The 25,295-nt window shown below is 42.2% G+C and overlaps 1 protein-coding gene across 2 annotated transcripts in view; it reads left to right on the top strand.

Moving 5' to 3' along the window:
• The window catches only part of sphkap (SPHK1 interactor, AKAP domain containing), a 158,876-nt gene that overhangs the window by 112,771 nt on the left and 20,810 nt on the right, over nucleotides 1–25,295 (top strand). The window contains exons 1-3 of one of the 2 annotated variants that reach the window (XM_050072632.1): nucleotides 5,620–5,941; nucleotides 8,213–8,315; nucleotides 9,594–9,704. In XM_050072632.1, the coding sequence (XP_049928589.1) occupies nucleotides 5,907–5,941; nucleotides 8,213–8,315; nucleotides 9,594–9,704 (249 nt within the window). In that variant the 5' untranslated portion in view covers nucleotides 5,620–5,906. Of the gene's footprint in view, nucleotides 1–5,619; nucleotides 5,942–8,212; nucleotides 8,316–9,593; nucleotides 9,705–25,295 lie in introns of those variants that run through there. The other variant, XM_050072623.1, reaches the window with a different exon arrangement.

The raw sequence follows: 25,295 nt of genomic DNA, 5'->3' as shown, positions 1-25,295 counted from the left end.
GGGCTTTTGCCATCAAGGCCTCTGGAATCCTCTGCCTGAGGGGATTAGGCTGGCTAGCACATTTCCTGTTTTTAAATCATTGCTTGAATATATTTTTACAGGAAAGTTTCCCTTTTAATGCCTGATTTGCACTTTTGTGTTTTAGTTCCTTTGTATCGTTTTGTTGTCTTATTTCTCTGCACTTTGTGAAGCACTTTGTACTTGTTTACATAAGTGCTATACAAATAAATAATTATTATTATATATTATTATTACCTCCAGAGGGCTCAACGGCGACACCTGGTGTCGTAGGTGTGCCGCCCTCTGCTTTTACAATGACGTTGGACATCTTGCAAACCAGTTGGGATCCTGCCTCTTCTTCCAAAGCCGATTGCTCCTTCGCTCAACAGCCTCTGATAGTGACTTGGTGGCTTGTCGGAAGGTCTGTCCTCGAACCCTCATACTCTTCAGAGGCCTGGTTAATGATGTGGCTACAAATCCTCTACACCAAACCTCTACAGGGAGCACCTGAGTACACCAGCCACGTTGTTCTGCGTCAGCTGCTAGGTCTGTCTACGTCAGGCTGTTGTGTTCATAACCTTCCCCAACTGGACGTGTGTGAGGTCTGGCCTGAGATTAGTTGTAACAATCTCTGGTGGAAAGCTGAGTTTCTAATTCAGGTCAACCTGCATTTTCCAGTCGTCGGCAGTGTCTAAGAGGGTTATTGTCCACTCTTGCAGATGGTTTTACAGGGGGCTGTCCTGCTCTCATGAAGGGGGTGGTGTTTCGGAGTCCAGGCATAAGGGGAGGGAGGGCATTGCTGGTTATTCTCCTTCCTTCCAGGATGATCGCCAGTTAACGTAGGACCTGATTGTGCCTCCATGTGTAGCGGCTGTGAGACAGACTGGTTTTGCAGCCTTTAAGGATTTGCCTCTAAGTTGCTGGAGATTCTGAGACATACATATTTATATACCGTATATAGTTGTTTACACATTAATGCATATGCGATAAGTGTGGCTGTGGTGAGTCTGAAGCTTTTTCCCTGCTGATAGTTTCGGCAACATAACGTGTAGCTGTTTATGTGTCGCATTTTTATGATATTGGAATATAAAAACAGGTGTTTGCTTTATCATTGGGCCCATGTTAAAGGAAACATTTTGCTTCCTTAGCACCTCATTTAAATCATTTTTTAAAATAAAATATTCAGCAGGAGAAACACTTCTCCTCAGCTGAGAAGCATGAAATTAGATGGTACAGTACATAACCACGGAGGGCATTAACAGTTGGTGAAAAGAGCTGGCTAACGCAGGACTTCTGCTATTTATATCACAATCTGTAATGAGAGTTTTGGGAGAAACTGGCTGAGCTAGTTATGCTCACACACTCAATGAGGACTTTGTGAGCATGTTATTTATTCCAAAGTGCTCAAATATACTGAAACAAGGAAGGTGTTTCATTTTAAATGTTTCATAGTTTAATAGTTTAGGCATAGCAAGCGTTTTGTAAACATATGTGTTCCCTGTGGGTTGCATAACTACACTGAAAAATCACAGAAATTGGGTTTTGATATTGTGAGGAGTTGAATGAAAGCAAATGGCATCCGGAGGGAGAGAAATAACACGATAGCTGATAACAGCATGTAAAAATCTATCTTCTTTGAGGTAGAGGGCATGCTGTAAATAAGCATTCCCTTTGGCAGAAATGATCCTTTCAGCAGAGTGAAGACGTACACTTTGGCCACCAGGCGAATCCACAAAAGCATCATTTCTCTTTCTTTCTCTCACTCACTCACTCACATACAGATCTCAGCATTTTCTGTACTCTCTTTTCCTGATTTTCTCCCATTTTCTTTATTCTCTGCCCACTGCTGTCATCCCCCAACAGCAGTCTCAGTCAGATGACAGAGAACTGAAGGTCACGACTCCTTTTACCCCCCCTCCTGATTATATATTAGTACGTTATAGAACGTATATATTACTCTGAAGGCTCTCTTATTGCTGCTAAGGTGATGGAGATGACAGCTGTCTCAAGTGGCAATTGGAAATCTGGTGTGTGTGTGTGTGTGTGTGTGTGTTCTAGGCATTTTGCATTCCTTATAGTTTTTCGCTCAGAGGGATGCTGGCACAATGATGTATGCTGTCTCGTATTGGTGTGTCTGTCAGCTGGTGTGCAATAACGCAATAACAAATTGCAGCAATATAGAAACAGCGATGCTATTACACAGTTTGTCCTTGAAAATACCTAAATGACCAAATTTCCAAATTTAAGGCATTGTAATCTAAACTTTTTGGTGGTGTTAACTGTTTATGTTGAATAAAAAAAAGAAGATATTGGCTGATACATTGTTATCTATGTCAGTGTTCTTATACTAACATCAGTATGGGCCTCAAGACTCCAGTTTCAGCCAGGCTCTGTAAACAACATGATTCATGCTCCAACGTGTCTATCACTGTCACTCTACAGACAGTTACCACGGGACAATGTGACTGAACATTCAAATCCACTCACTGTAATTATACCAAAGAAGATACACTGAAGACGTGGATATTTCCATGGAGACTGCTCAGGGAAAGTGTCTAAGTTTATCCCCGCCTGTTCAAAACGTGCCTGTTTGGAACAGGCTGATTGCTTGGCCTGCGGTCTTGCTGCTTACAGCTTTCGTGAGAACTTCAACAACTCAACACTGTACTTCCCTTGATCCTAAGTCGTACACCTCCATTGATCCACCCAATTTCATCCGCTTATCTGAGGCCAGGAGCAGGCTGAGCAAAGTACTCTAGGCATCCTTCTCCCCAGCAATGCTTTCCAGCCTTTCCTGGGTATCCCATAGCGTTCCCAAGCCAGATGAGATATGTAATCCCTCCAGTGTGTTCTGGGTCTGCCCCGGGGCCTCCTACCACTTGAACTAACCCGGAAGGTGTCTAACAGCAGGCATCCTGATCAGATGCCTGGACCACCTCAACTGGCCCCCAATGACGCAAAGATGTGTGAGGTCCCCATGATGTCTTTGAGGCTGAACCCAGCTATCCTCATGAGAAAACTCATTTTGGCCCTTTGTGTTTGCGATCTTATTTTCTCTGTCATTACCTAAAGCTCATGACCGTAATTGAGGATTGGAACTTCAAACTACTAATAAATCAAGAGCTTTGCCATCCTGCTCAGCTCCTTCTTATCCACAATAGTCCTACGCAACTCCTGCATCATTGCTGATACCACACCACACCGTCTATCCATCTCACGCTCCATTTTACCCTCACTCATGAACAAGACCTTGAGATACTTGCAGCAGTAACTCTCTTCTAACCCAGCTGCCATTACATAGTTGTGTCCCCAAGCAATGCTGGAGTATATGCGTCATTCATCAAAAGCTAACATTAACTTTTTAAGACCTCAGTGAAGACAAATCTTTGTTATTACTGGAAACAGAAGCATTTATTTCGAAAGTTACAGTGCTGATGCTTGAAATGTCTCCAGTCTGTCCGTCCTCTCTTTCTTCATCTGTTGTTAAATGTGCTGTAATGAGATAGGGAGAGCGAGCTGTACTCAGCATGCTGCACGGTGGTGAAACAGTTAATACACTTTCTCAATACACTTCACAGTATGTCCATAATGCACTACTAATAAATTGGGACTTATGTCTCATACATCTCAAGAGCTTGCACTCAACTCCGCACTTCCTTGAGTCCTCAGCGAAACACCTGCCAAGAGTTGATTGGATGAATGGTTGTTGAGAAAATTAAAGGACAGACAGACAGAAACTCTTTCCATTTTAGTTAGATAGCTTGGTCACACATGGCCTGATAAGACCATCCTGATGACGTGAGCTCAGCATTCTGTTTCACTCTCTGCATCAGCCTGGACTGGATGCCGCCAAGTTACTTTCCAGAAATTGAAATCCAATCTGGGCCAATCAGGGATCTGTACTGGAGTTGACAACGTAAGAAGCCAATCAGGGACTATGTTGGAGTTGATGATGTGGCCGCAGCTTGCAGAACAGTAACGGCAGCTCCCAAAGCAACTAGCCTAACTCTAACGTTAATAAACACAGCAATAAGTGAAGTTATAGCAGAAATAGAGTCAAAGACAACAATTAAAGAATGCACTCGCTGAGTTTCTCTGAGGAAAAGACGTTTTCACTGTTCTCCTGAGTGGATTTGTCAAAAGCTTGATTTATGAACTGGCTCCACTGGTGATGTGATGTGTGGGGCAACATCAAGTCCAGACTGACAAAGAGAGTGAAACAAAATGTTGAGCTCACATTATCACGATGGCCTTTCCAGGTTAGGTCACACGTACCAGGGCTCGAAATACTACGCAGTGCACGTAACTTGGTAAAGATTATATGTTGTGAAGGGCTGGCAACTCTCACGTACTGACCATCTCTCGCACCACGTCTATTTTCTCATGCAATGAAAAACAAATTTCTTACCAATAATGTTGCAATGCTGGCAGCGCACAATAGAGCCAAGACAGAGCAGCACAGCATAACAGCAGCACCACCGTGTCATACACTGCGATCAAGCCAGCTGCTGCTTAGAGTTTGAAGTTTGTCTGTTCCTGCTGTTATGTACTTTGGAGCGGCTAAAAAGGACAAAGAGAGACTCATTAAAAAAACATTGCCATATTAGGTTTGATGAATAGCTCAGTGGATTTCTGCTCAAAGTGTTCTTATGACCACATACATTTTGAAGTACTGTACATAACTATATAGTGAAAGTCAGCCCAAATGATTCTGTGAGATATTGAAAATGTCCACTTTTAAACCTTCATAAGGAGGTTTGCTGAAATTTCCAATGCAGATCTGTTCAGGATGACCCTGACTATGACCATGTACATGAAGTTCATTTCTTTGGAGTTTTTGAGGAAAAATATAGGGAAAGTTAGCTTAGAATACATTATAGCACATTGCCAATTTTCTCATGTTTGAACTGTCATTAAAAAGAAACCATTACAGTGGGTGATGTTGGATTTCTTTTGGTCGGATCCGGCCGTGGCCTTGGGGAAAGAAGAACAAATACACCAAATGGTGCAGTAAACAAAATAAAAAAATGGTGCATGTACACAGAAAATGAGCCCTGCATACGCAAACAGCAGGCACGTCTGCTTTGGCTGGTGCTGGAAAATGAGCACTTGAAATGGGATTGAGGAGCACCATATTGGTTTCTGTGTGCTTGTTGAGGGCAGAAAGCAGGTCAGCCATAAAATCTGTTGCACAGACCTGGTGTTGTAACAAGAGGTAGAGCAAACTGCCTCAACAACAGGGGAAACAATGGAGGTGAAAGTCACATGCAGCTGAAAGTTAGAGTGATGGTGTCCTATCAAAGCCAGATTTTGTCAGATGTGATGGAGATATTCTTTTTACTATTTATTTAGCTTCTATTAATTCCCCCATTTCACTACTGCAGAGTTACTTTTCAGTGTGTACATCAGTCTTAAGTGATCAATAGATTAGCCTTCAGTAAACACACACTGTGAGTGGTACATTGGGTTCATAATTGGTGTATTGGTAGAAAACACGCAGCTCCACGTACGTCTGCGCGTGCGTCTGTTTGTACACATGCGTCGACATGCGCGCACACTGTCCATATCCATGCCCTTGCCTGCGTCGTGCAGCTCATTACGTTTTGATCCACGCGGGGCTCCTGCGCCTGCACTCGGCACTTGGCGGAGAGACGCGCAGGGCAGGCAGTGGTGTACTGCTGCTGCTGCTGCTGCTGCTGATACCGCGGGGCTCACTTCATCACAGTCCTCCTCCAGTCACGCTGAAGCAGTCTGGGATTCCTTTAGTGCTCGGTCGGGGATGCGCATCTGGACCTGAGAGTGTCCCGGGGACAATTACGCGTCGAGGCGCTCTGCTGTACCTCTCCCTGCCCCCACAGAGGAAATAATCACACCGGGTTGAGGACAGTTTGGCTATTTTTCACAGAATGGCAGGCGCAGAGTGCCTTCTGAAAACGCCGAGGTGAGAAACTCTTATTATCCCGGGAATTGATATGAATATGTCGATGGGTATTTAGGCGCATATTCCCAAATGAAATCAACAAAATGTCTCCAGGCACTTCAGTTGCGCGTCAGATTTTCAGTAGTAAACATCTACTTTATAGTTTTTTGTTGCATCTATACTGCCACGCGAGTATTCTCTTATATTTCACATATGGATTTGCTGTGGCATCCTTTGGAAATATTTTAGATTTTTTTTTCTCTCTTTTTTTTACAAAAGCACTGGAATGAAATGTGTGTGATGTTTGATGTTGCACTGATTCAAAGCATTGGGATGTTCTGGCCGTTCAAAGTGTGTCAGTTTGTGTTTACTGTTGGAAAAAGCGCACCAAACGCAGAGTGTTGCAGTAAAGCCGCTTTCAGTCGACTGTCAGTGTTTGTGCAGTAAACAAGATGTTTCAGCATGCCTGCCCTGGCTGATAGAAACGTGTGGCAATGAAGTAAAGTGCACAGTAGCCCCCTTCAGAATATACATCTTTAATTCTCACACTTCAAAATAACACTTAGTCTTCTGTGTGATTTTCCTTTGAGCGAAAAGGAAAGGTTTCTGCAACCCTCCAGACCTAAACCTGCCCTATTTAGTATTTTGTGCATCTAAAGTCTCTCCAAAGCGCTGAAATCCGAAGGTTGCCACCAAAAGTTGCACCATTAAATTGACCCGCTGGCCTCTAAAGTCTGGCGAAATCCTCAACCAACGCGAGCTTTCACAGTAAATTACAGCAGCGCACCGGGAGCAGTCCTTGAAAGCCAGACATTTCAGGGGTTAATTACGTCCCCCGCACCCGGCAGATGTCTGCGGGGTACCTGAAGGCCCCGGGAGCACGAGAGCGCACCATCCTGTCAATCATCAACGTGTCGTGATGGAGAGGTCGTTAAGCGCAAAGATTAGAAAGGAGGTCGTGCGTGACGAATCAGTCCCGCTGGTCATCCTCAAATTTCTGCAGAGATCTTTCACCATTTACATGAACACAGACAGACCAGAATATGCTGATTTTCTACAGTGTTTTTCACCTCCATTTTTTTACAGTGTCCTTCGCTTCCAATTTTCTGCATACATCCAAGATATTCACTGCAGGATCACTGCCTGTGTGTGTGTGTGCGTGTGTGTGTGTGTGTGTGTTGCATGGAGTGTTTTGATGTGTGCCTGGCAGATACAGCAGCCTATTTCAACCACATCATATCCACTTATCTCCAGTACATCATCTGTTTGTCTGGCCATTCACAGTAAACTCACTTTTCCTGTGACACAATTATTTACATCATTAACTGCAAATAGATACAGTTGTGCGATCCCTCGGGGGCTTTCAAAGTGAAATGCTTTTTAATTTGCTTTGAAATATGTGGATTACAGGAAAAAAAAAACAGCTGCTCCTATTTAAATATGCATCCCCATCCTCTTTATTTTCCAAATTGATCCTCATTAATGCCATTCCAGATAAGCTTCGATTTGGCTTATCTCAGTGAAAGCATGCACGGAGGATAATGACGCCTTCCTGGGATTTTTGAGTTTGCTATGTTGTGTTTCGGCTCGCCGTACTCTGACAGACATTCATATCACTACAGATTGTTGAATAATTTTGTCTCATGCGCCAAATGAAGGTCACATGATGTTTTTCCCCCCATTTGTTCCGCTATAATCCTCCGTCGCCAAACAGAATTTCTTGATTTGGCCATTGACACTTTGATGCTTAGCTGCAGCCTGATAGCTTTCTGCAAGAAGCTATGATTCGCCCAAGGGGGCCCAACATGCAGTGGGCTTTGCATTTATGCTAGGGTCATGAGTGTGTTTATGCAGAGAGAGAAGACATCACAGAAATCCCCTAAGAAAGTTTTCAGCAGGTGCTACAATGGCCTCAGAAATAATAATGTGATAAAAAGGTCTTGACATCCACAGAGCAACACCTAAACTCTTTGCACTCTTCACTAAATGATAGGAGGTGTCCTGTGGTTGGGCATAGACTTGTACATGTTCCTAGAAAAGAGGCTGCCCTGCTGCTGTCTTACTAGCATGGGAATAATAAAGCATTTGGCTCAGAGTATTGACATCATTCTCCTGTGGTGACAATAGCTGTCTGGTTGATTCATTGCAAAGGTGCCACTGCTGTACTGTATGAACAAATGTGACAGGCAACGGGCTGCTTCCTCTAATCCCAGGCTTTTTTTAAAACCGAGAGGTGTTGAGCGCTTGACAAGAACTCGCTCTGACAAACTCCGTGCCCTTTTTGCCTTGCAGTAACTTCCAGTCGTCTGCCATGTTTGAGGGCTCAGAGGCGGTCGAGGTGGAGGGAGGCAGCATGGAGAGCACCATGGGCTCGTCCATCAGCGCCTGCAAGAAGGTAAGAAAGGATGGAATCTGTCTACCTGTGTGTCCCTCTGTGTGTGTGTGTGCAGTGAGCACTTGTCACACCACTTCTTCTTTTTCTCTGTTCATGTGCCCGTGCACCTGTCCATCATATCTGCCTCCCACGTCAGTTTATCTGCAGTGCAAGAGATTTTCATTTCCTCCTCCAGGGGTGCCTGTGAAACCCAGGGGTGGTGCAATAAGAGGAACAGCCAGGCCCTCGGGTCAGCCCGGTAGATTTATCATCCCCCGGTGCCAGATAGACGAGGGGGGAGGGTAGCACAGATCAGTGGGCTGAGGTGGAGGCAAGATTGAATTTCCTTTCAAAGTGTGTGTAGGTCTATTTGTGTCCGTCCCATACTGTGTTTGTGTGTGTGTGTGCAGGTGGGCTCACTGGTGTGTCCCTAATTAGCCTACCGCTCATGATCTTAACTGACTTCCACTCAGGTGTCCTGTAGAGACACAAGGTGATGTCATTCATTTAATTGGGCCCTGGGCTCCGCTGACCCGTGCCAGCAGCTTTTGATACAATCGCTCTCGGCGAAATCAGCTGAGGCTACGTCACCTTTACCTGGCCGAGGGCCTGCACAGATGGTCTCTTCCTGAGGGTGTAGGCATGAGGGGGCATGATTTGTCACTAAAAATACACACAGGAAGAACACACACACATTATCTGTCATATGTCTAAGTAATTGCATAAGAATGATTTTATTTATAGCATGCCATTTTTTTTATCTGCTGTACATCAGTGGTGCAGACTGTTTGAAATGTAGCCTCCTTCTTTTACAAATAAATAACTATAAATATACCAGATGGTCACTATATAGGCATCAAGGGAAACTTCAATTACACTCAAATCAATAGTTAATGACAAGTGAGTATGTCAGTCAGTAGGACAAAAACTCTCTTCTATCATTGACAAAGCTCGGTGACTGTAGGTTTCATCCTGAAGGCTTCATTAAAATGGCCCCCAAGGGAGGAGACAGTAACTGTCATATACATACTGTGCAGTGTCTGGTCCGCTGACAGATTGTTGATCCTATGCCGCTAACACTTACCCTGAAATAAAGGTCCTAGAGAAAGGTCAATTGATCCCAACAACCAGAGGGGGAAACACAGATGAAAGTGAATGTGTGACTCACACAGTGTGTGTGTGTGTGTGTGTGTGTGTGTGTGTGTGTGTGTGTGGAGTCATACGCTCCACTTGTGTTCCTGCATGCTGTGATTTTTGGTGCTGCTGCACCTGAGCAAGCGGTTTATCTGTGTGCTGCAGGTGCTGTGCAGTAACAGTGTGCTGGACTCGTCGGAGTACTGGCTGAGGAATGAGAAGGCTCTGTGCAGACTGGGCCTGCTGGACGACGACACCGAGGGCAGCTGCACCATGGTGAGTAACATACTGTGGCTGATGAAACACGCGCACCCTTTTGGCAACAAAATATGGACCAAGTCATCTGCAGTGTAGCGTCTCAGAGCTGCGGGAGGCGTGTTTGTGGCTTCAGATGACAGTGAGGTAATGGTTGGAATTTCAAGACAGAATTGATGTGACATCTGAAAACAGCACTTGCTTCAATCGGCTTCCTCTGAGTGGCTTCTGGCCATGAGGATGGTGAAAATGTTTTGCAGCAGGATGTCCCCTCGCTGCTGTTTAGTAAACAGTTCTTGTTTTTAAGGTTTGATGTGTCACTTCCTATCCATTGAGCTGAAAAGATGGATGTGATTTAGGCTAATACAATGGCTGTACTCAGATAAGTCATGCAGTTTTAAGATATTCTTCTTTATCTTTTCACAAAAACCTAACACTGTAGTGAGAATTTCACTCTATTAACACACAGTTTTTCCTGTTAAGAGATTTTTTATCCGTGATAATACTCCAGTGGCAATAGATCACCTAACCAACACTGCAGAAGTGAGAAAACAACAATTTGAGACAATAGTCTCAATTGTTAGACAATTTGTTGAAATTTGTGGTTTACCAATAGTTTCTCTTAAAGAAGTACACCCTTTTATCACTGGATAGCTAGTTACTGTTTGTAGACATGCTCACCCATGAAATAGATAAATATATGAATATATATGATATGATATAAATTAAAAGCCAACCCCAGATTCACTCTTGTTTGGAGTTTCGCTTCGCTACATTTGCGTTTTTAGCATTCTGTCTCTTGGATGTGTGCTGCTCACAGTCTGGTAGCTACCTTTTTATAAAGCTCCAAAGCACTGTGGGGGTACACGCCATAAACGTATCTAGGCAGTCTCAGCCGAAAAATACACCACCACACACTTCTAGTGGGTCATAAGTCATGACTGAGAGAGATTACCTCTGTATGCGTCTGTACATTTTGCATTGTACAAATCTTGCATTGTATATCTTTGATAAAACAATGTCAGCTTTTGCGAGGAGTTGCTGAGAGAGGTGGCGTTAATGATACGCGCAAATATTTCAATCAGGAGAGACAGAAGAATGAAGAAAGATGATATTTATTATGTAATATGAGTGTACAGATTAACAGATGAGTTGTGTTAAGTCTTTGACGCTTGGACACCAGAGGGAGATATTTTGTGATTGAGGGACATCTGAGCAGCAGCAGGATAAATCCCCCCCATGGAGTCCAGACACTGGTGGTGGCTGATGACTCTGAGGCTGATGAGTGCTGAGGCAGAGGAGGCTGATGAATCTGTAAAGACTGGGCAGAAGTACAGCAGGGAGAGAACCATATTTAAAATGAGGAGCAGTAAGATGATAGGCTGACAGAGAAGGTGTGTTGCTGTGCTACTGGATGATTGTGAATCAGCTGATGACTCAACTGACCTACCCAGACGATGACACCTAGAGATAATGATTGAGCATACGTGCAAGGAGTGAAAGAAACTTACAGCCTGAGCATGAAAGGTGTTGTCTTCCTGACTGAACTTTCATACCTGACCAGCTGTGATAGACTTGAAACTTCAGAACCAATGCGAGCAGTGAACCACTGCATTCTCAGCCTGGTAGACGGAGTCTTTAAGTGTCTTGCTCACGGGTTTGATGGAAGGGAAATACAGCCTTGATTAGCTATTCACAAATGAAAAGTTCAAAGATACTTCACATGTTATCCGCTGGTGCTGGTGCTGCATTTTATATAATTGTTCTTTTTGCTGAGAGACTGGTTGGTATTGTTGCCAGTTCTGTGAATGAATGGAGGATTTGCTTTGTGTTTTGTGTTCTTGAAAATTAGTTGGAAGAGTACATTTACATAATATAATTTGTCCCAATCATTTTGCTGCTTGAAATAAACCAGAGGATTTTCTTGGAGTAGATGCTATAAACTAGCAATTTCACTCTGCTGAAAGATTGTTAAAAGCTCAATTTGGTCTCAGCAGGCGACTTATTAAAGCAAAATGTTTTTCCGCATTCCTGTAGTGTTGATTTTATCACAAATTTAAAAACTATCACTTCTGCTGTAGCACAAACTCTTGAAGATTTCCGTACTTTGACTCCCTCTTTTGATTGTGAGAACGACACACTTGCTGGACTTCAGTCCTCCGTCTTCTCCACTTACTGCTTTCTGGACTCAGCATGACAGATGTGTCGACTCATCTTCACATGACCACAAAAAGTTAATGCTCCTGATTTGGGTTTGGCTGTCGACAGGAAAACTACACAGCTGTGCACATTTGCTGTTGTGGTTGTTAATGAGCCATTTTTAGGCTCTCCTTCTCTTCTGTTCAGTGCACGCTGGGATAGATTTAGCAGAGATAGAAATCTTGAAACACCGTGTCAAAATTATAATTGTTATTTGAGCTGACATGGAGGGGCCGACTCTTTCACATCCTGTGATCAGATTTTATCACTCTAACTACAGAGCTTATTTCTGTCACCATCACGTTGCTATTTATAATTTTTAATCATGGTGCTTTCAGTCGTTATCAACACTGATCTACAGAATTTGCCAAAAATCTATAAGCTTGCAGCATCAATTTGCATTTCAGTTCTTTACATGTTGCCATGTGTCACAGCAGTTAGTGAAGGACATGCAACATTTTGAGTCCAGAAGCAGCAAACGTCAATTAAAAGCCTAGTCCCAGTTTTATGCTCAATTAGATGCCTGGTCTGGTTGCCAAGCAGTTCATTTTCAAGTTCTTTGGATGTATAAAACCAAATTGTTGACTGCCCACTTGAGCTAGCATTAGTTAGCTGTTTAGATCGCACATACAAATATAAATGTTTAAACTTTTGTCAATATGGTGATGCTACACATTGTTAGCTCGGTTGATTTTATTTTACTGAAACCATGAGCACTAGAGAAGACCGCAAGTCAGTCAGATTTACCAGCATGATGAAAAAACAACTCCCTTCCTCTGAAGCGGTGATAAAGTCAGAATATATGTCCATTCCTTGAGCACCTGGTAAGTTATGTGAATACCATAGGTCCGTAAAGGTCAACCAACCAAAAGAATCAAAAGTGTTTTTCATGAAAATTAATCAAAGTTACGAATATCGTTTTAACAAGATAAAGTGGTGTTGTGTCGGTATACTGGTTGTCGTCCTGGGTGCCGTAAAACAAGTGTCTTAACATTAGGTATAATTGATATGTTATTCGCAACCTAATTTTTAAACAGGTAATATTCATACTTCAAATAAACAATTTGATCGTGTTTCCCATCTTTGCTGAGCAACAGTTTTGTGTGAAAGGAATTAAAGGTCTGTACCATATAAACGCCTGCCCCAAATATAAGCCTGTTTAACTCAGTGGTTTAAGCAAATAATATATAATAAGCCTGGGCTATCAGTCGAAGTTTTACGGTAACTGGCTTTTAAAGGTCCAGTGTGTAGGATATAGGGCAGAACTATTGGCAGAATAGACCCTTTTCATTAGTTTATAATCACCTGAAAATAAGAATCATTGTGTTTTTATCATGTTAGAATAAGCTGTATATATCTAGATAGGGAGTCTGCCATGTTTTTATAGAGTAGCCCTGAATGGACAAGATAGGGCCATTTGTGGTTTTGAATTTTTACGTTTTTGCACTGGCTACCATAGCTTACTTACACGCTTGGCACACAGGAGAAGTTTCTCGCGGTTGCAATCTGTAACCTCACCAGTAGATGCCACTAAATCCCACACACTGGACCTTTAAAATTATACGAGATGCATTAGAAATAAAAAGAATGACAGTAATTGTCAACACGAAGCAGTCATCTATATTTCTCCTGAACATTTTTGGTAGAATTTGATGTTTAGTGAGAATATTCTGGACCCAGTACGTGTTTGGATAACCAAGGGTATTGTTGGTTGTTTAGGCAAGGACGTGGGACTTAAGAAAATACATCAAAAAAGAAAGCAAAAAAAAAAGAAAGGCTTTTAGCTGTAAAGTACACACATGCTTAGTCACCCAATTCTGACATGTCACCTTTGATCGCTCACTCATTGTTAATGGCAAGTTAAGCATTAATTGCATTCAGGATTTACATCTGTCAGTGGCTCAAAGGCAGGTTTTTGTTGGGAGGGACAGCAGCCGTTTGATTCTTAAAGTGTAGTAATTCAGTTTTAGAACAGGAATGGATTGATATAAACTGCATCATGCTAAATAACATATCGTGACACTGCATGAGGACCCAGGATTTTGTTTTATAGAAGATAAGATTTGGTTCAAGATCCAAAATGTAGGTGGGCCTCATTAAAGAAAGTGCCCGAAATACATAATCTGTTCTCTCTAATAACATCGTCTGAAATGTGGTTTCTCAAAATGAATGACATATTCACCCACGCTTCAGAGATGGCCTAATAATAAGTCTGTTTTTCATTCCCTCAGGGGTGTAATCAGTTTTCTCACCTTTAGCTGCAAAATATCTCCTTTGCTTCGCTCTTTGCCATTTCTTGGCTTTTTCTGAAATTACACCTCTAGACTGCGTGCTGTGCTATCTTTGACCTACACCTCACTGATCAGTGCCTCAGCTTAGCAATCCGGGTTTAATTGCAAGAGCAGTGGGGTCTGTCTCACAGATCTGGATGAATGTTGGTCTTTAAAGAAATTGTCCTACAGAGAGATGCTGAAACCAGTGGTCATAGTCTGTTTCTCTGCAGACTAAAAGGTGACTTTTAGCTTTAGGGGAGACAATTTCCCAACTACTACTGGATGGATAGTCATGAAATTTGTTACAAGCATTCATGGTCCACCCCCGAGATGAAATGTACTAACTCTGATGATCCCTTAAACAAACAAGGGTAGGAGTTAGTGGCATCTAGTGGTGAGGATTGCAGATTGCAGCCAGCTAAAACTTCTCCCGCTTCCTTCAGTGTTCATTGTTCGGGAGGTATTTACAGGGAGCTGAATTATCCACAGAGGTCTCTACTTCTCCAAAACACACAGACCAGGTGATTAAAACCAATAAAAACCCTGAATTCAAGCAGTTTCACGTTACAAATCAGTGTTTCTCGGACACTGTGCAGCTCATTGCACAATCAGCTAGCCCAGCACCTGCTAATGTGTGCTCACCTTTATTCTTTGAAAACTTAAGATCCAGATGTTCAGGAGGTCTTCACTGGGGGCCAAATTATCTGTAGAGGTCTCCAAAACCCACAGACCAGGTGATTAAAACCAATAAAAACCCTGAACAAAGCAGTGTCACGTTAAAATCTGTGTTTTTCAGAGACCCAGATAATGCGGTGATGTCACCGAACATGGAGACGACACATCGTAAAGGCAGGGATATTCTTTATTATCCTGGGTCCAAACACAACGCGCTCCCCGTGATCCTGTGGACGCCGCCATTGTTGTTGTTGCTTGCCGGCCGGCTTGTTAGTGTTGCCAGATCTTGCGAGAACAAGCATCCAGGGCTATGGGAACAAGCCCAAAAGAAGCAACTGCAGTCCGACATACCATCATGCGTTTAAATAACTTATTAGACGGATTTATATAAAGAAAGGTGACGTTTAGAGAGCAAGCCCAAATAAGCAACTTCACTTTGGAAACAAGCCGCAGCTAATAAGCGGACCTGGCAAGTGGCAACCCTGCGGCTTGTCCTCCTCACATTTCTTCCGTCCTCCTGCGTACTGACATGGAACATATCCCGCCTCTCATTGGCTGATGCTCTTTGTCAGTCGTGTCCAGTTTTCTAGAATGACAGATATCCAGTCCCAGTCACAGACGAAGGGGCGACTTGCTCGTAGGCTTGCTCACACATGAGGACTCATCGTGGCAGACTATCTGCCGACTCACCTCCGACCCAAGGTGGCTCTCAAGATCCTCTGCGACGTCAAAATCTCGGTGAAAATTGTGAAATGTAAACTAGGCTTTAGGCACAGCCGAAACTTAAATATGTAAATGGTTTGTGAGGCGAGGATAACTGAACCTGCTTCCCTTAATAACTTAAGGTGATGCCAGCATTACTGCAAGAGAGCCAGTGTTTGTCCATTCTGGGCTACTGTAGAAACATGGCAGTGCAACATGGCATACTCTGTGAACAAGGACTCGATCCCCATGTCGATATAAACAACTTATTCTAAGGTAATGAAAACACTAATTATGGTTCTTGTTTTCATGTGATTATTCACTAAAGAAAACATACTTATAATATCATACTCCATTTCTTCCAATAATCCCCCTAAATTCTACACGCTGGACCTTTAACTTTGAGTCTTGCAAAATTTCAATTCGTCCACTACTTTCACCTAACAGAACTTCATATTTAGTGCGAATTTGCAAATGCTAGTATGCTAACATGCTAAACTTAGATGGTGAACATGATACAAAGAATACCTGCTACAAGTCAGCATGTGAGGATGTTAGCATTTAGCTCAAAGCATCGCTACGTCCATGTGCAGCTTCACAGAGCCGTCAGCATGGCTGTAGATGATAAGTCTTGTTTTACTGCAGCTTTTATTGGTCTCTCAGTGCATAACACAGTTAACATTTTAATAGGAGGTCAACATCAATAATTATAAATAACAGAAGGGTAATTATACACAACCATAATGGAGTTCTGGAGTTATTTTCAGCCGTATCTAAATGATGCCATTAAAACTTCCCGCAGTTTGTCCTCAGCCACACTTTAGCAAGAGTTACTTTTATTTTTGGTTCCTCCGTCATGGACTGCAGCCGGTCTATGTTATGCAGGATAAATGCCAGTAACACGCAAAGTGTTTTACATTTTTTTGCAAACTCCTCCCTAAAACATGTTTGATGATCATTACCAAGGTAACAGGAATAGCAGTAATTTAGCAGAGAGCACTGTTCTCACACACTCATGTCGCACTTTGTAAGTGTGAGCATTGAATGTTCCTGAAACCCCCAGACACCAGCTGTATTATCTAGGACAAGACGCACACAGGACTCAAACAACTGTGAGTTTTATCACAGATTTTATTTCTGAATTGTTTTACATCTGATCAGCTCCCAGGATATACTCATACAAGTTTTGGTATTACAGCACTCATTCATTAAAGCTTAGCAGAGTTTTAGAAGGCACATGGTCTGTGCATCAGCCCAACATGCCCCACTGATAATCAGGTACAGTCCTGTAAAGTAGATTTATGCATGTGCACCATGACTCTTTTCCTCCTTATCATTTTTTACTAGAAACGCAGCCTGTGACAGCTCCTCACTTGAACAACAAAGAGACTTGAAAACATTACTCCTTGTCTCCTTGCTGCCTCCCAACTCCTACCTGAGTTTTGGATTATGCAAGTGTTTTATCTTCATTGTTCTTTTGTGAAATGCAGAAGCAAAGGAGCCTCATCCTCACAGTTTGTGTTTCGACGAGACAATGGTCGTTTGTTTTTTGACTTTGTGCATATTTTTTTATGAATCAGATAGAAGTTTAATGCGAGCGCGAACAGATGCGGCCCGTCCTCCCACAGCATCACTCTCGGACTCTGACGTGACAGATCACTCCGCTGACTCTCAATTTTCTGTTAGGCTTTTTTGCGGCCAATCAATCAAACGGGACCATGCGATGGATGACACTGTGTGAGAAATAAATTTCTCTATCCCAGCCTGAACTGTACAGGGAGGCAGGAAGGAGGCAGAGGAGAGGAAAAAGTGATAGAGGGTGAGGTAATGAACGAGAGGAGTAGCCACAGAAGTGCACACAAACATTGTAAAGTCTGTCAGTGGAGAATAACACAGAAAGACACAGACCATAGCGTTAGTTTTCCATTTGCTGACTTTGCCTTTTTTAGCTTTAATGGACCAAAGCAATTATAGTATTGAATAGAGTTTGGGAGGTTTGGTTAAAGGTTAAAAACAGCACACTCAGGTTTTATTGGACGCTCACTATAAAACTGAATATTCAAATTAACCCAGATAAGTCCATTAGGGTACGCTGTGTGTTTGAGGGTGAAACAAAATAAGTGTTTATGTATTCAGGGACAGAAATAGTCCAAAATAGTGAAAAAACTGTGAGCTAAATAAAAGATAAAAGCTTTGGATTTCCTGCGTTTCGCTCCATCACCCACCTCTGGCTGCATCATGTTGTCACCTTTGATCACTCACTCATGTTTTAATGCATGAAGTCACAGAGAAATGTCATGCTGCTGTGATAGTCACACTGAATTTCATCACACCCCTGAGAGATTTAACAGGGTGAGCATTTTGAGGAGGAGGACGGCACTTTATATTTTTTCATCGCGAGGCAAATACTTATATAATTGCTCTGCATCTGATTTACATTCATCATTTCCTGTTGTTGATCGGTGTTTTTAACTTATGTGACACTAAAAGATAAACAGCAGCAGGTGTTTTGTAAAAATATGCTCCAGATTTTTCAAATGGAGAAAATCTGGTCCAGTGAGCCCGCATTATCCCTCCTCGACACTGTCCATTCCTCTGGTTATCTGTCTTCCTGTTTTGAACCTGGAGTCCCTGGAAGAGAGTGATCCATTCATCACCTGCATTCAAACACTTCACACTCGGGTAGCGTGTAGTGTCCTGACCTGTCCTCTCCCGACCCGGAGAGAGGGAGAGCAGAATAAATATGCCATGAGCCGCGGCAGGAGCGCTGACTTACAGCAGGATCAGAGCAGGAAGACGAACCTCTTTTCCTTTTACTTTAGACTGTCTACCTGACACGGTGAGAAACTGCAGCCTTTGGTGCAGGATTGTGCTCTAAAAATGAGATCTACTCGCTTAAAAGTAGTGGCCTTCATCTAAATACCTGCGCAACATTAATTATTCTGTGTTATTAAAGGTGAGTATCTGTTATCAGGAGTAAAATATGCAAAAATGGGAAGTCTGTAGATGAGTAACTGGTCCTGGTGCAAAAATATGCAAGCATGAGCTGTGGGCCAAGTGCACTGGAACATACAGGTGCATCTCAAAACATTTCATATCATAAAAAAGTTCAATATTTCTTGACAGTTATTTCAGACAGTGAAAAATGTAAATATTCTGGACTCACACAGTCCTGAGAAGAGCTCTAATCAGCTAATTAACTCAAAACATCCGCAAATGTTTCCTGAGCCTTTAATCTCCCAGTCTGGTTCAGTTTACACAACCACGTCATGGGGAAGACTGCTGACCTAAAAGTTGTCCAGAAGACACTCATTAACACTCTCCACAAGGAGGGTAACCCACAGAAGGTCATTACTGAAAGGGCTGACTGTTCACAGTGGTCTCAGTGGTCCAAAGAGTCTGGAGGAACAGCGTTGAGGCACAGAATCCAAGTTGCTTAAAGTCCGGTGATGATTTAGGGTGCCATGTTATCTGCTGGTGTTGGTCCACTGGGTTTTATCAAGTCCAAAGTCAACACAACAGTCTACCAGGAGATTTTAGAGCACTTCATGTTGATTTCCTTTTCCAGCAGGACTTGGCACCTGCCCACAGTGCCAGAACTACTAGTAACTGGTTTGCTGACCATGGTGTTACTGTGCTTGAACTCGCCTGACCTGACCTGAACCCCATTGTGAATCTATGGGGTATTGTCAAGAGGAAGATGAGAGACACCAGACCCAACAATACAGATGAGCTGAAGGCTGCTATCAAAGCGACCTGGGCTTCCATAACACCTCAGCTGTGCCACAGGCTGATTGCCACCATGCCACGCTGCATTGATGCAGTAATTCATGCAAAAGGATCTCTTACCAAGTATTGAGTGCATAAATACACCTACTTTTCAGAAGGTCGACATAAATTTTTTTTTGATTGGTCTTATGTACTATTCTGATATTTGGAGATACTGGATTTTTGATTTTCATGAGCTGTAAATCGTAATCATCAAAATTAAAGTAAGAAAGGCTTGAAATATTTCACTTTTTGAATTCAATTAAGGGAAAAAAATGAACTTTTTCATGATATTCAAATGTTTTAGATGTACCTTTATTTTTAATGAGGGGTCCTTCATGTGTAAATGTGCACGCATGGCTATGTATGTGTATGTGCTAACAAGGTCTACATGAAAACTGCTCAGATGTACTTACATCTAGGGCTGCACCGATTAGTCGACTAATTGATGACTAATCGACTATAAAAATAATCGGTGACTATTTTAGTAGTCGACTAATCGGTTTGAGTCATTTTACATAGAAAAGTACTGTAAAAGTACCCCAAAATACTCTTACTGCAGCTTCTTACGTTCAAATATTGGCAGCTTTACACACTCTCCCATGACGCTGAACTAAAACCCTTTGGTGTGAGTATGAAACAAGACATTAGATGACATAATTTTGGGGTTTGGGAGAGACAGACCGACATTTTTCAACATTTTAACACATTTTTTGATAAAATCATTAGTCGACTAATCGAAGAAATAATTGACAGATTAGTCGACAATGAACATAATCATTAGTTGCAGCCCTACTTACATCAGTGGTTCCATCCGCCGTTAGTCCGAAGAATATGGCTCTCTCACCTCGAACACAACTTCTCTCTGAACTGCATGTGCCTACATTTAAAACATTTCAATTAAAATTGTATCAGACATTTACTTGATGCTTTGCTGACATCCCACTCACGTCCTTGGGGCAAATCATTCTGTTCTGTTCTGTTCTGTCCGCTCGTTGTCCGCTTCTTCATTAGCTGCCATAAAACTCCATCCGAATGTCAGTGCCCTCGCAGTGGAAGTCCCTCACGCTAAAGATATTGTATGGATCTAAAAGCGCACCTGGCAATTTTCTGGTCTGTCTCAGCCTCATTGATCAGCTCCCACTACCACAAATCTCCCCCCAAGTTTAGCACATATTAAAATTCATGCATTTCAACCACACAGAAGCTGCTCGGCATTGACTGCTGCTGTTAGCCAATTTCATCATGGCCCTGTAGTGTTTTTTGTTCTCTCGGATGAACCTATTAACATATTTCTGTCCATATTTACTGATAACTTGATGTTCCCTTTGTGAATGTATGCATTTGTTGATCCACTTGGGAATGCATGCATTCCCATATCCCCTGTTTTAACATTTTCCATAACATATCCATATTATTCCTGTCATGAGTAGAAGCAGAACAGCATCCAGTTCTTGATGTTCTCTTTAGCCGGGGGCTCCAAGCTGAGCAACTCACAGCCATTCACTAATTGTGTGTGTGCACACACGTTTGATATTCACTACTAGTAACGCTGCATATATCCTGTTTCTGTCAGCAGTAGAAAGGCACAGTCATTGGATCAAGTACACACTGTATAGCCTGGACAACCTCAATGTGTAGCATGTGATTTCATCATATGGAACTTCTCGTTCTGCTCCGTGAACAGCTAATGTTGTGCATTTTATCAGCACGCATTTAAATGTCTGAACACAAAACAAGGCTGTTCACAGTCACCAGTACGTGAGATCAGCATGCCTGTCTGCTTTCTACACCAGCACTGTGTAGCGTGTGGGTCGCCTCCCAAAATTAATATGGCAGAGTCACTGAGCCTTAATGTCGTCACCCCCCCACCAAACTTCATTTGAATTAGATTAAACTTAAAATGGATTATAATTAAAGTTGCCAGCCACAGAGATAAGTCATAACACTTTACAGTGGAGGGTGCTATGTTTAGTTTTGTGACCTCAGAGTGAGAATCAATGAACCCATATTTTTGTTGCAGCATCAGGGTTATTTTCCATAGAGCTTCACAGGGGCGGCAAGGACTGCCACTTTAACCAAAATTTGTTTAAGTAGCCATATTTTATTGTTGCTTTTTGGAATAAAGGCCACACACACAAAACAATCCTGCCGTATATAAAGGACTAAATGTGCAGTATAACAAAAAAAAGACTGTGTTTCAAGTCATGAAAAGGAGCAAAAAGGAGCCACAGTTTAAAAAAAAAAAAGGGAGACAGAAGGACCAAGAGCAGCAGCTGTGTGTGGGAGGATCAGAGTAGTGAGCAGAGAGGGAGGGCTGCTGAGGAGGAGGGAAGCTTTGATGGACAAAGGAGACTAACATGTTTGTAATGGTTTGCTGTATTGACCATCACAGTATTGTGTTGAAACTGTGTGTGTGTGTGTGTGTGTGTGTGTGTGTGTGTGTGTGTGTGTGTTTGTCCGCATTGTTACAGTCTCGGACACACACACAGCCTCCGACAATAAAAAAGTGACATCTTTTTTGCTGCAGTGAAATAGCTGAATACTTTCATTTAATTCTTTTTTTTTTTAAGTTAATACAAAGTCTACAGTGTTCGGATTTATCTACACTCCGTCTCTGCATCAATATTGGATGATTTTACAAAGGACAGTGAACAATCAAATACTCATTCCAAATTCTGAGCGTCAAACACTTCATTTCCTGCACTCTGTTCAAGTTTTATGCATCAATTTATTGTAGAAATGTTTTTATTTATATAAAGAAAAACACAAAATTCAGGTGATGACTCAGAGTAACCCACTCAGTAAGTCTCCAAGACATTCTGTATACCTTCCAAATATTTATGCTCCTATAGATCAGTGGTTCCCGACTGGTGCAGCCACGGGGTCCAGATTTATCCTTAGTCATTAGTTCAAGGTCCACACAGTTTAATACATTCAGCATCATACTTGAGTTTGGCCATGTCATCAAGCTAGTTTGCTGTCTCTGTCAAGTAGCTGTCCATCAGTCACTCACTCTACAGCAGGAAACGGCACTTCAAAATAAAACCTCTGTGCCAGAAATTCACTGCACTTCAAAATAAAGTGTGTTTTTTACAAACTTGACACGTCTGCGAATCACTTGTGGTCCATCCAGAATGGACCCGTGACCCACTTTTGGACCATGATCCACCAGTTGGGAACCACTGCTCTAAATCAACTTTTCTCCTCTAATGTTGTCCCTGTTGAGTTAACACACCTGTGGGTTGTTTGGGTTGTCTTGATTATGACAACTTGACATTAATCAAAGTGACATTACCAGAAGATGTCTTTGTCATGACAAGTTGACATTAAATTTGTCTGGGATGTCCTTATTATGACAACTTGACATTACCAGTTTGTCGTAACAATGATAATCATTATGTCAACTTGTCATAAACACAAAAAGAGGTGCATTTCTTGTTAATGTCAAGTTGTTATGACAAAAACATCTTCTGGTAATGTCATCCTGGTTAATGTCAAGTTGTCATAGTAAGGACATCCCAAACAAATTTAATGTCAACTTGTCATGACAAAGACAACTTCTGGTAATGTCACTTTGATTAATGTCAAGTTGTCATAATCAAGACAACCCAAACAATGTCAACTTGTCATTACAAAAACCAAATGACACTTAATGACAGCAGTCATAAACGTATATGACATGTACATAATGTTTATGACAGGTTCATGACAGTGTCATGTCATAGTTATGTAGATACCTTCAAGTAAAGTGTTAGGGAAAAGTTGCAGTATTATGAAAATAAACTTGTAATTTAATAAGAACAAAGTCATAATGTTTCAAGAGAAAAAATCTACTTGGCCTATAGTGTGCCTGACGTTATTGCTCCGCTGACATGGTAGTTCCCCCTTCAGACCCCGATTTGGGACTCTCTCTGGAGGAGACTATGTTCGAGCAGCTGTGCGCTGCTCTTCATTAGAGGTGGAATACTAACACTACCTGAAAACACTTTTGATCAGTCATAATACTAGTTGTCCTATATTAAAAGATAAAATGCAATTTCCCTTACTGAATCAATAGCCCTTTTTAAATAGGAATTGTGCAAATTTGCAGGAAAGCCCAATCAGTCTTCTTTCAGCATTGCAGTATAAAAACAAAATCGGGGAGTGCAGCGAAATGCCGCCTGCCTACTTACATACAGAATGTGCCTTTTTCGGGGCAATGGTGGGTGTGAGCAAGTAACAAAACATGGGAGGGAAGCTGCAGCTGGTCAGTCCTTTGGCGATTCTCTCGTAAGTTGGCCCATCCTTCACCGCCCCCGTCATTTGGCGGTTAATGGCCTCTTTGTTTGCGAGGGCAAGGAGGGCGCGCAATTCCTTGTCTCCCCAGTTGCTCATCTTTACAGTGTCTGTCAGGTTTGCGTTTCCCTCTTGCTACTAGCTGCTTATTCCTGCTATCAGCTGTTTCCTGTTAGTCCACTGCCAGTGGGTCGCACATGCAGCGTCATCAACAGCTTCTCCCACAAGTCATCAACAGCCCCTCCCGTGGCAGAAGGGCGCCTCGTTCTTTTTAAACCAAAAAGGTTCTGCCAATATGTCTACCCTACAAGGCAGAAAATTGGGCAACTCGGATCAACTCGCCAATCCGGCTCTGTGTCTTAACTTTCGCAGCTTGCCAAAAAAAAAAGGCCCAACATTCAGAGAAAATCTGGCAGTGTAAAAGGGGCTTATATGAGAAGCATTTTGTCCGTGTATTTGTGCACACTACTGTCAGAATGAGGCAAATGCAAATTAGTTCACTCACATATTGGTAGGGACCATTCTGTCCTCCCAAAATATTGGAAGGTGTGGCAATTATACAGGAATCTATATCGGGGGCATATTTCCAATATCTTGGAGGCATGTCCTTCTGTCTGTTGGGGGGAAGTTTCCTGTATTGGTGAATCTGTTTTATGGAGGGCAATCTCTTTTATGAATGCAGCTGTTGGTTGTAAATTGGGGTCAGAGTTTCAGTATGTTATAAAAGTCTGTACATTATGAGGGCTGACAGAGAACACTTGGGTCTTCTCTTCATGCTGCATGTATTAAAGACACTAGATTCCTCACATGGAGGATTTCTGGTTGCTGGGTATTCTTAAATTAATGTGAATTTTGTCTGTCAGTAACACCTACAACCCTCCATCTTTTAATAAAACAAACAAAAACTACAAACTACAAAAATACATTTAAGGGTCCAGAAAAGTTCGTAAGAAGATCTTCATGTTTGATTGTTCAAGGCCAAGTATGAAGTCTCCAAGTTTAATCATAGTCAGCAATAACATTGAAAGGACACAACTGCAGTAATTATCCTCCTTGTTATATTGTTTAGGGAACAAAAACACTAAGGCAACTAACCATAGTGGTTTTAATTCCCTTTAAGGACAAGTCAAGATGCCCTCTGTGTTACCTTGCAGACATGTTTAAACTAAAACATGCTCTATTCCTCTACTGCCAGTTGCCCCTGAGGCTGCTTCCAGATTTCCTTCCTGTAATGGTTATTACTGTCCAGTTTGGTCTTAGCGGTCCGTCAGCACAGGTGGTCGGAGTCACCCTGAGTTTCTCTTTGGTTGGATGGGTGATGTTGAGCACAGCTGTAGAGCTGCATGGGTTGGGAAACTAGTGAAGCGAGGAGATATGGAGAGACACCCAGATTTCTACTTCAGCCAGTGTTGACACACATAATGCTGTGTGTATTGCGCTGGTTGTTTGTTTGAGCATCTTAAAATAATACATACTAGTCCATACCCATTGGTAGCTTTGTCACCTTCTACCTATGCCAATCCTCAATGCCTATGTGCAGCCATTTTTAAGCATTTTTCTGTTGTTATAGCGCCACCCAGTTGCCAATTAGAATTAAATTTCTCCAGTCACCTTGAGGCGTCCTGTTCTACATATCTACCAAGTATAGTAAAAATTGATATGGCGGTTAGGCCTAGATAAGAAATTAGCTCTCTAGCGCCCCCATTTTGTTTGATGG

Source organism: Epinephelus moara, chromosome 2 (genome assembly GCF_006386435.1).
Source record: "Epinephelus moara isolate mb chromosome 2, YSFRI_EMoa_1.0, whole genome shotgun sequence".
Classification (NCBI taxonomy): Eukaryota; Metazoa; Chordata; class Actinopteri; order Perciformes; family Serranidae; genus Epinephelus; species Epinephelus moara.
This window is presented reverse-complemented; position numbering and strand designations above follow the sequence as displayed.